Source organism: Lichenostomus cassidix, chromosome 5, assembly GCF_008360975.1.
Source record: "Lichenostomus cassidix isolate B80296 chromosome 5, HeHo_3.0, whole genome shotgun sequence".
Classification (NCBI taxonomy): Eukaryota; Metazoa; Chordata; class Aves; order Passeriformes; family Meliphagidae; genus Lichenostomus; species Lichenostomus cassidix.
The window spans coordinates 22,278,082-22,290,177 of NC_139486.1; the positions used below are offsets into that span (position 1 = coordinate 22,278,082).

At 42.2% G+C, this 12,096-nt stretch overlaps 1 protein-coding gene across 3 annotated transcripts in view; it reads right to left on the bottom strand.

Annotated features, from left to right (window-relative positions):
* The window catches only part of ESRRB (estrogen related receptor beta), a 142,795-nt gene that overhangs the window by 125,639 nt on the left and 5,060 nt on the right, over positions 1-12,096 (bottom strand). For 2 of the 3 annotated variants that reach the window (XM_085061738.1, XM_085061736.1), the window contains exon 2: positions 2,824-2,991. Coding sequence is in view for 2 of the 3 variants with exons in the window: in XM_085061736.1 (XP_084917862.1) it covers positions 2,824-2,825 (2 nt within the window). In the remaining variant the exon portion in view is untranslated. Of the gene's footprint in view, positions 1-2,823; positions 3,090-12,096 lie in introns of those variants that run through there. The other variant, XM_085061737.1, reaches the window with a different exon arrangement.

Consider the following 12,096-nt stretch of genomic DNA (forward strand, 5'->3'; position numbering starts at 1 on the left):
AGAGCTGGAGAGCAAGCATAGCATAATGAAATGTAAAAATAGATGAGAAATAGATGGACAGATGTACAGGTGAAGCGATAAAAAAGGTAAGAGAGAGAGATAGCTACACAGCCTTTAATAACTGGCTGCTGGCTTTGGGGGGTTTATGCAGAAGGCCCCTCAAAACACAGAATTGTTTCAAGAAGAGTATTTTTATCCTGCTTGTGTTTACTTCATATTCTCAGGGATTTACAGTGAGACACCTGAGCATGCTGTACTCCAGACACCTGTGCAGCAGATTTGGCACAGGTTTTATATATAATTCCCAAGAGATGTCATACTCAGCAATGAAAGGAGAGGCGTGGAAAAGAGCATCTGCTTGTCAATCATTACTTAGCAGTCAAAGAAACAAATAAACTGGGATGAAACAAAAGATTTTTTGTTTGTTTTGGTTTTTTTAAGGCATGAAAAAAATCATGCAGTGGCATATGTACAGTAAGTCAGTTTGGAGGTTGATAGGTGCTTAGTCCACAAAATCTGAATCATTAGTGAAGCAGAAACTAAATAACAAACACTTTCTACTACATAATGCATCTGTCTTCCCTCTAACCACAGGTAACTCCTTCCCTCCAAATAAAAGTGGTCCTATAAACCACTGATTGTTATGCCACAGGACAGTAGGTGCTTGGTTATTCTTTTTTTCCAAAGTAGTAATAAAAAGATACGGCAGGTTTAACAGGGCAAAAGACTCACATATGGTTGAAAGAGAAGGATGAAATCCAGCAATTGGACACAACTATAGAATAGTCCAAACAAATTCGTAAGACTGAATCTTTTATAGCTTTACACTTGAAGGACTTCTTTGGGAATGCTCAGATTTCTGCAAAAAAATGTATGGTAAATGAGGCAGGTTTTTTGCAGCAATTCCTAAGGATAGTCATGCTAATATTACTTTTGTGTAAGGAAGAAAATAATTCAACTTTTTTTTTCAGCAATGTCTCTTGGCTTTCAGTTTTTAGTGGGACCTCAGACTAGCTATATGATAGATTCTTTGTTAGTTACAGACTCAGCAATTTTAGTCCTTTAATGCTTTTCAGAAAAATCTGCTCCCCTTTTATTACAAAACAACATTGCATTATCACAGAGAAGCAATAAATTAATATTATGGCAAAACAAACAGAAAAGGACTTAAATAATTTAAATATGTTCATTTTTAAGTAAAGCAAGAAGCCTTAATAAATGAAGCCTTACTAAATGAAGCTTCATATGATGAGAATAATCAGTCTCACAGTTTTGTTTTATTTGGGAGAAAATAGTTTCATAGAAGGCAATGTATGTTACTGATTTTTGGGGCATTATTTGGGCATATTAATTCGCCTGGTTTATCCATATTCTCCTAAAAGCCTTCTTTACATCAGAATTCTAGCTGAATGGTGGAGTATTCATATCAATGGCTAAAAACTTAGAAAGCATTAATATGTAGTAGTATTTTTTATTCCTAGGACTTAAGCTAAATGCTTTAAATATTATAAAATGGACTTCAAAGAGATGCAAAATAAAGACCTAAAGAAGAAGCCTATTTGTCACCCTTCCACACCCTTTCCAAGCAATTCATCTATCATGTATTTCTCACAACCTGATATTTTAACTGTGAGGCAGCTCTGGTTTTATTATTCTATTTTTATTAGACACTTGTTCCTCTAAATTATTTTAAGTTTAGCTTCATTTTATTTGTTGTTTCTGTCAAAAATGGTAAATGGGGGGGGGGGGAGAAGTTTTATAGAACATATATTTAGTGAGAAATTTATGCTAAAAAACTTGACATCCCAAAATTTAAATTGTAATATTAAGGTTTTGGGGGATAGACACAACAAGGTTATTTTCCTACACTTAGAAATATAAACCCTAAATTGTGTGAAAAGATGTAACACAAACCTCTGACGCAAAAATATGAAACAAGAAAAACCTCTTATATTTTGTTAAAAAATATTATACTAAAAGCTATTAATAAAAAACAATTTCTGACTGATTATTGGTCTCACTCTCTTCATATTTCTGTTAACAAAAATACTCCAAAAATATGTCATTGTTCAAACATTTTGCATCTTGGCTGCTTTAAAGCAAACATCTCGTTGAGAGAGTAAGTTCCTTCTTTGATTATCACTGTGCCAACTTTGCAAAGACTTGCACCCCTCTTTTCTCATTGAAGATACTTCAGTTGCTTTGGGACTTTTAAAATTAAAGAAAAATCAACTGCTCAATGATAAACACCTTCAGTAAAAGCAAAATTTCATTGCATGTGTTTGATAAGAGAAGATTTGATATGCAGCTGGGGGGGTGTTGGGGTTTGGGTTTTTTTAATAGAGGAAAGGGTGTCACTTTTAAGACAAGACTGCTAAAGTTTTCAGGTTTGCCTTTACCAGCATGGGATAAATAGCACCTGTCCTTGGTAAGCCCTTAAGCAGAGTTACGTTATACATTGACCTTTTTGGAATGCCAGCAAACCTGACTGTTTCTATTCCCAAAACAAAACTGTTCCACTCAAACTTTCATTTACTTATTTCCAGAGGAAAAAGCCACACTCAAATAGAGAAACCACCCGATTTCTACAAAGTTCTGAACCAACTCCTCTCCTTGTGGGTCGCACTGACCTTCCTTTGACAGAGTGAAAATATAAAAAAATACTACCTTTAACTATGTCGAGATGCTGCCATAATTTTTAGACCAGATAAAAGGATTCATGCAGAGCAACATTTGGATTAAAAAAAAATAAAAAACAAAAAAAAAAATCTGAACAAAACACAAGCCGAGAAATGCAATAAAAGGTAGAAGTTCACTACTTACATGCTGCAGGCTGAGAGATGAGGCTCGAGGCTGGAGTAGAATTTCCCTTGCCCTCAGGTGTTTCTAATTGCTGATTAAATATCTTTTGGTTCTGCCTGCACCAGCCGACAGTCCCCTCTGCGTCTCTGCCTCTCTTTGTGACTAGGACACAGTACTCCGAGTCCCAACCTATAAATAGATCCCAGCTCTGTGATTGATATAACAGGCAGCTGACAAAAAAAAAAAAAAAAAAAAAAAAAAAAAAGGAAAGGAAAAAAAAAAGAGAAAAGAAATAACCAGGTCTTAAGCAAGGCAGCAAAAGCTGGGCTTATAACTCTGCACTGTGCCCAGGGAGGAGTCCCCCACAGTCACCCGTGGGCATCAGAAAGAGAAAGTGCAAGGCAATTACTTTCCCAGCAGCATTACAGCAACTTGAGGCATGTAAAGCGAATGAACAAAATTCACTGCACAAAGAAGGAGAGGGAAAGCACAACTAGCAGACTGCATCCAACTCTTTTGCAATTTAACAAAAATAAATGCCATTTATAAAAATAATTTGGGAATTCTGACAGAATGAGAGAGGAGCTCAGAGTTCTGGGGGTTGGTCCAGGCATGCTTGTATTTCTGCTGCAGAATAAACTGGTCGGTAGGTTAGCAATTTAACAGCTCGGCAGTCTACTTAGGGTCTCTGCCCACAAACAGTGTTTGATGAGGCTGTTCCTGCAAACAGAACTGAGGGCAGTGATGGTACCTCCCTATTGACTCAGCAGAAGTTACTTAGCTCTCTCAAGGACCTGAACCTTAATTTCTGCTTATGTCCTTGGCTGCCAGGAGAAAATGACGAGTTACAGATATCAGCAAAGCTCCCTTACAGAGGCTGAGCTGGGAGCCCACCATCTGGACAGTGACTTGAGAGAAAACATCACAAATGCTTCTGCCCTGGTCCTCATTACCAGACACAGGGATAATGGTCCTGGATTTTTCCATATTTAATCCCTACAGGTTCTCCTGTTAGAGCCACAGTCAGGCAAGACCAGTAACTTTTCCAGCAGGCAGCTGGTTCTCCAAGCCTTCTCCAGCTCCTAGATATTAATGATCTCCAGTAGAACCATAGTGACTAGGCAACTTCATAGCAAACAGACTCAAAGACAAGACAGCTCCTGATGAAGACCAGTGGAAGAATAGGGAAGAAGAGGGAGAATAGAAGGCAGGGAGAGGCAAAACAGCTTTCACGACACTGCTGTCTTTGGCAACATTTCCTACAATCAACCCTAGCACCACGCTTAGCTCTGCTGGCAAAACTACTAGTGCAGGCAGGGTACCAGACCCACCAGCCTTCTTTTCAACATATTGCTAGGCTTGCTTGAGCTGAGATGGTAAAGAAATGCTGAACTCATAAAGAGCAGGATAAAATCCTCAGGCACAAGCCCATGCTGAACTCCATGGTTCTTTGGCTCAGTGGCTAACAGTACCTGAACTATTTAAGCTAGTTTAGGCATGTCTACATTGCACTGCAGCTGCTGCTGTTGCTGGAGTAAAGAAAGTAAGTTCAACAAGAGCACCTATCCCAAATAAAGGCAAGGACCCACCACATCATAGCCAAAGTCTCATTCAACTTCAGCTATGGATTACATAGGAAGACACAGTAATTTCCTCTTTTTGGGACAAATCCGTCTGCATACTTAATTCACTTCATGTCAATGTCCTTTGTGTCTAAGCTGGTAGGATTTAGTCAAGAAGTTTTTAAAAAAATGCTCTTTTTGCTAGACAGGAGCCTGAAGAAGCATTGGGCAAAGACTCATGATGTTTAGCCATTTTCCTCAGTTGAGCTACCGTCCTGTGTGAAGCCTGGCTTGTCACTTTACCACAGCTGCATATCCTTCAGCTTTAAAAAACAGAGATAACAATACTTAACACTGTGCTTTAGAGCACTTTGATGTCTACAGATGAAGACCCACAAATGAAGAGGGGGAAAAAAGTGTCTGACAGGCTGAGCTCCAGCATGGAAACACGCCCTCAATTACCTGCTGGATTCTGGTCCTTCACCTAGTTGAATCAGATCTCAGATCAAAAATTACCTGATAAGCAAAGAAAAATTTTATTTCTGCCCTCTCGTTTGGGCTGGCTAGTACAAGGTGTTTTGGGCTTTAATACTGAGAGCTGTAAGACCTTTTACACTACCCGTTGCCATCAGAAGGAATTTTAGACACTCAGTACACAGAATAATCAGGCTGAGGCATGGCAGATCAAGGCAGACCAAGGTAGATCAAGGTCCCAAAACCTAAATCCAAAAGTCACTTTGGAAAAACTCAGCTTTAACTATCAGACTGTTCTTTGCTGTTATATATTGCTGACATCTAGAGTTCTTCAAATACTACTCTGTCAAGCCTCGTGTTGTATAGAAAAGCATCATCCCTGCTCCCTGACATTGTCATGGGCCAAACTGATGCTCTGGTGAGAAAACCCATGATGTAGCCTAAATCACAAGGGCTCCTTGGGCACGTCTCAAGCAGGTAGCTGGGAAGGTCTGTTCTGTTCTTAGATCCACGTCCAGTGCTTATCATTGGCATCTCGTATCTACACAGCTGAGGAAGTCCTGGGCATACACTAGCACCCCATGCTTCCACTTTCTGCTTGAAGGATGAAGGGAGGAGGACTTGACAACGTCACAGCCAGCTAGTATGAATGAACCTTGAATGGAGTCAGCATTCCTCCATCCTTCCCCTCTGTCTTTAGACAGCAGGATGTGTGACTTTAATTGCTCCCCAGTGGGGTACCCAGCAACCCAGAGAAGATCTGCTTTAGATAAAACTTCAAACACAAATTCCCCACCCCCACTGCCAGCACCTTTGTGCAAAAACACCACTTAATTCCAGACTCCAGACTCAGGGCAAGGCAGGGAAAGAATCCAAGAGTAGACGCCATAAGACTGAATGCCCACTCAAAACACTGCAAAAAGAAAGCCAGAAGATTTCAAAAGCACCCTCAGATACATTCAAAATTTTAAAAAAATTAAAAATCAACATCAGTGACTTGTAGACTCTATAAACGCTTATCTGCTTCCTTGAGGCACCCAAGTACAAGCCATTGTAAAGTGTCAATGCAGTTTTACAGTATTTTCTACTTGTTGCTTGGGAAGGTATTTTTTTTTAAATGCTTCTTGCTAGTGCCACTTTGATCATGCACCCGTATTTCAGTCTCAGATCCTCAAGTCTATGATGGAGGTAAAATTTCAGTGCTTAATTTTCTTCAGACACAGACCATGAGTCTTGCACATATAAATCTGTGCAGAATTCACTTAGCTGCACACAAGCCATTATAGAGGAATGCAAAATATACTTTCCTTTTAATGACAAAAACAAACAAAAATTCACAGATACTTGTTTTAGATAGGGCCAAAGCAAAAACCATTGAAGCTTGAAAATACTGGTCCAATCAATGGAATCTTCCAGTTCCCTCTGCCTGTACATTAAACCACACAGATAATCTTTGTTCCTTCTCCTGCAAACCTCAAGATGCTTTGGTGCAAATCTGATTTATGTGTTGTAAGTTTAGAGCTCAGAGTCACTGCTGCTTTTATACCAGGAAATGCAGGTATGAATATAAGTATTAAAAGTTAAACTGAAAGTCAGCTTTCCAAGGCTAGCCACAAACTGTGAAGAATAATAGTGGCTATAGAATAATAGTGGTATAGAATAATAACACACAATAAAAAGTTTCTTCATCAGAGTCACACTACTTTGAAAGAGCCTCACAAACCCAAAATTTCTGAGCAGCTGCATTAGAGCCCTGCTGGATTTAGTGAGGTGTGAAATGCACAGATTTCAAACAGGAACTACTTACACACCAAACAGGATTATCTAAAATGGTAATTTTATTTTTTTACAGAAAAGAAATTAACATAAAAAACCCAAACAAACCTTTTCCAAGATTGTGAAAATTACAATATGAGAAGTAAAAGATAAAAGAATGAAAAAATTAGAGTAGCAACTCTCTTCTGGATGCTTGGCAGACATACTATGACTCCTAGATCTAATATGTAGTTAAATATACTATGCATTTTATACAAAGTAGGTAGTCTGAAAAACAACAGTTGCTCAAGAGGGAAATGCTGATATTATTGCAAGGAGTTTAGTTGTTTTAATTTCTTGTTTGATTTTCGTGCTACAAACTTCATATTGCTTCAATATTTTTCTTGCACACATTGAATACTGAGAGCTGTAAGACCTTTTACACTACCTGTTGCTTCAATATTTTTCTTGCACACATAGTTCACATGCTTGCATCCAATTTTTTCATGTATCTTCCAGAATGGTGCATGCCATGTTGCCATCTCAAGTCTGTGTCATCAGTAGGGAAAGTCACACTGCTTGGTTATAATACTCTTGTAAACTTCACTCCTTTTTTAGTTCCTGTATATTTTGCTCTTTTTTAGGAACATGAAAACGACTTGATTTTAACACAAGTTCCTTACCAGATTTTGCCATTCCAGCTAAAGATTTTAGCACCGTCCAGCTCCTGGCCAGCTGGACATTAAGACTCTAACAGTTCTTTGGCAAGAGGGAACCTGCAAACGTCCTGAATAGCTACAAGTAAAGCATGCCAGGCTAGCACTAAGGAACTTTCCTGGATTAGGCAGCACCCAAATATATTCTTTCATTTTCAGACCTGTGAGCAGAGAAAAGTCCTCACCTGGCATAGCTATTTGCAGAATTAGACTGTGGAGAGGCACCATCTGTGGCTGCTCAAGCAGAGGTTATGCCATTTGCTTTAAGAACAAGAGCAAGCACAGAAGAATGCTCCTCTCCCTTGTTTTTCTGAGTCCAGCAGTAATAACAATGCACTAATGAAAAATAGCTTGGCCTGAGTAACAAAACATATACCAGAGTGCATTCAGAGACTATCCAAAGCAAGCACTCTGTTCTACACGTATACACAGAAATAAAATCTGTAAGGATTTCGCTAAAGCCTGCAAGCCACATATGCTGCATTACATTGAAATACACAGCTTTTGTCAGTCGATCACATCCAGTATGATAATACAGTCTCTTCTACCCATACCTCACTTAGATCCATACTAAACTTTCATTACTACTACATAGCCTTTGCCTAAAAGGGCTTCTGTGTTTACACCCATGAAAAATTTAAAAAAAAAAAAAAGCCAGAATAAAGATTCTTGGATGTACTCCTGCCTAAATTATGTAACCACGATATTCACTCACTGGAAACCACCACCACACTCTTCCAATTGCACACTGCAGTGCATTCCTCCAGCACTGGGCTACCAATTGCATCATTTGGGGCAAGCACCTTCTGCACTTTCCATCTGCTGCAGATGCTTTGCAGAAACTCATCACTGTTATTGTACCACTTGCTCAGGACCTTGTTTAGCACCAGCAAGTCCACACCTGTGCTGGCAGGGCATTAGCTGTGCACTCAGACAGATCTCAAAGCAGCCCGGCAGCCTACCACGGCCGGCTTCAGGCAAGAGATACTATTTCATGTTCTCAGTGACCTTGACGTGGTGGGGAGGGAGAGGGAGCATGGTAACTGTCATAATAGAGCTGGTAGCAATTTTAATATCAGGAGAAGGAGGACAACGTGAGATTTAAGCCAGCTCTGGTGCCAGATCAAATAGAGACCAGGATTGCCAGAAACAGCTTCCCCTTGGGTTTTTGTTTTGCTCTTAGTTCAGATTCCTCCAGACAACTTCTACAAAACCCAAACAACTACATTATAACCACAGACAGGCCTAACCGTGATGTCTGGCTCCAGATCTAAACTCCTTACAGTCAGATTGTTAGCTCAGCTCCCCTGAAAAAGCATCACCGTTTTCCAAATTTGTGTGTTGAGGGGGCTAGTAGCACTCTCTCTTCTCCTCTCCAGGGAAAGGCTCTATATTCTTTGTGCACCTTACTTCATTTAAAAAAAAATTAAAAAATAAAAATGAAGGGAAATAACTGGTGAAATAACTCCTCCTTCTCAGAGGAAGGAGATGTTCTGCCTGCAGGCACCCAGATGAGGAGTAGGCTTTTCCAGGAGAAGCCCTCTGCATGCAAGCTGAGGTGTTTCATCTGCCTCCATTCCCACTGAGGGCATGCCGGCAGGCTGGCACAACCCAGCACAGCTCTCAAAATAAAGTGAGGTCCCATGCAAATTCTGCAGCTTTTGAAGTGAGGAAAGACTCATTCTGCAGTGGTTCCTACATGAGTCCCCTCCAAAGCAACACCATTGATCTCAGTCCTGCCTGACCTCCCAGCCACATTAATTGTGTCTGAAAGAGCTCTCATCTCTGCTTGGGGGGTGGGACTCTCACCAGATGAAGGAGAAGATGCAGCTCTTACCCCTGTCAAAATATTATCAGCCCAGTGTCACTCAACATATCCAGGTGTCTGTGGCCAGATGCTGGCTGTGGGGTGGCTGCAGGGCAGCCTTTGTGAGGAGAGGCTGGGCCTATCCTGGGCCTGATACACCCTGTTCCAAATGGCTCCAACCCACTTACCATAGGGCACCGCTGAGCCCCTTGGCCAAGATGGTGGTGCCTGGGGGAAAATATGTGTAAGAGAGGCCAGAAAATACTGCACAGGCAGCGAGGAGTGAGAAATGGCCCCACAGGTACTCAGCTCAGAGCAGGAGGGGAGGAGGCACTCCAGGTGCTGAAGCAGACAGTCCCCTCATGACCCTGCTGAGGCCGCAGTGCAGCAGGTGGATATTTCCTGAAGGAACTGCAGCTCGCAGCTGGCCAAGGTCAGCCCACCACAGTGTCTCACAATAGATAGAAAAAAATCTGCTTCGTTCAGTAGCTCTCCTTCTGTACCCAAGACCTGGGCAAGCAAGCGCTCCTGGCCAGGTGATCTCTGGCTGATGTTGCTGGGGGATCTGTGCCAGGCTGGATATGCCACAGGGACAGGTAGGAGAAGAAAGGCAATCAAAAATAACCCTGAACAGTACTAGAAACTATCTTGATATTATGGGGAGAGAATTTTCTCCCACACAGATCACACCAAACCCCTACCTACAACTCCTGACTGTTCAGGAGATGAAACCATTGTATTTGGGAGGCACTTGAGGGCATGCATGACTTCCACAGACACAGCAAAGTGTATTCAGATGCCTGTCTCAACTCCCTTGCTGGCAGTGAAGTTCTGCCACCATAATAAACTCCCTCACTGTGAGTAAATCAAACACAAAATGGCTGGCTAAGCATTACTCCCACAAAACTCTCCCTAGTACATAAAGCTACAACAAGGTTCTCTTGCACCTCTAGGGGAGTAGGAATCTGTGTTTCAAGCTAAAGCCTCTCAGCTCTGTGCCATGTAAAACCACTTCTGAGCCCACTGCATTGCTGCCAGGCCTTTGGCAGAGAGCTCGAAACCCTTGTAAAATGTTGAACAGGTACAGGTACAGACCCAGTTAGTATCCTTCTCTCCCTTGTCTCTCTTTCTTTCTTTAGGCTAACCATAGCAAGTTCTTCTGAACTTTGGCTCAGCATCATCTTAGCAATAAGTGAGGTGGTTTCTTCCTCTTCACTGCACTTCTGTTGCATTCTCCATAGCTTCCTCATTCCATCACCTCAAGTCCTTCTTCATGTAAGTGTTGTCAGTCACCTCTGAAAGCTCTCTCAGCCTAGACCCTTCCTGCTCTGCAGCCTGGAGGACCTCAAAACTCAGAGCATTTCCTCATTAAGAGAGTGGAGAGAGGGAAGGGAAAAATGGCAAGAGACTTTTCTTTAAATATAGTTACCCACACACGCAAGAAAGAAGGGTTTCACAATAGGATTTAGCGTTCCCTTCCTCTGCTCTCCAGGCAGCCAGAAACTCAGCTCCCCAGCACTGAGCTCATCCCAGATGGAGCAAGGCTACAGCACACAGTGGGGACAAGCAGCAGGGGAAGTCCGTGCAGCTGCAGAGCTTTACTGCTTCTTTAAGTCACTCAGGATTTGGTCTGAAGACGATTTGCACTGAGAGAACATGAAGGAAGGGACACATGAATGGGCCCAGCAGAGAGGTGGCAGTGCCAGGGAGTACCAGGATAAGGTGCCAGGTGCTCAGACAAGTGCACCAGCACTGTCCCCACAGCCCGATGGAGCCATGTGCTGCCAGCCAACAGAAGGCAAGGCTGAGAAAGAGACAAAACCCCAACAGTTTCTCTGCCAACAATCTTGGAATGTGCCATGGAGAACATCCCCTTTGTAATGCCTCTGAACCCTTCTCCCCCCTCCTCCTCTACTTCTGTGCTCCTGGAAGTGCAATGGGCCACTTCTGGGCACAAACAAGTCCTGCAGTTCATCACAGATATTCAAAGCTGCTGCAGCCTGAGCTGGAGATCAGGTATAGCACAGTCTACAGCAAGATATATTGCCCTCCATACTCCACTCCTCCTCCCCACTCCCACCTACCCCCTGTAACAAGACATATTCACCAAGGCTTAACAGTGAGAAGGGGGAAAAAACATCTGTCAAATTCTTAACCTCAAGTGGATTTACCCAAAGCCCTTTGGAAACAGCTGCTTGAGGAAGGTTTCTGTTGAGCCCGTGTTCCAGATGCAGACATTTGGTTGCACAGTCCCCTGCTGCTGCTTTAGTCTCTGTTCTTGCCACACCTGGACCTGTCCTCACCTGGAATAACCAGTCCCTTCCATCGCCTCTGCCTAGGGGCCTGCTGCTGTTGGGAGGTGAGGCCCAGCTCCTCTTCTGTTCCCTCCCTTAAGGAATGTGTCACAGGCATGGCCTCACACACTCATACACCGCTTTGCTGTGACTCCCCATTGAGTACAGAGAGGAAGATCTAAAGCATTCACAGTAGCTTCTTCCCTGACACATCATGTACCACACAACTCTCCTGTGCTTACAACCTTGGGAAAAAAAAAACCACCATGAAATCACAACCTTCCTTTATCACCTCTATGCAATGATAATCTCTGAGCCCGAAGTGTTTGATTCAGCACCCTGTGTGTTCGCAAGGCTGGGCAGAAGGATCACTTTGCAGTCAGATAACAGGAGCTCCAGCAGAAGTCCCATTTTTAAGCCACACAACAAATAAGGTTACATTAGCAAAACAAAGCTATGCAGGGCTACTTGAGCGTGGTCTGAACAAGCTGGTTTGGATTTCAGCAGAAAGACGGCCTCATTCATGTGGACTTTATAGCCAGATGAGGTTCTGGCTATATTAATTCAAGTGCAAAACACCATGAGATTGTATCTAAGCTGAATTATCACTGAGTTAATGCACCTTAAGTAATATAAACAAGAACAGACCCTCTCTTTCTTGAATACATTATGTGCCTTGCCACAAG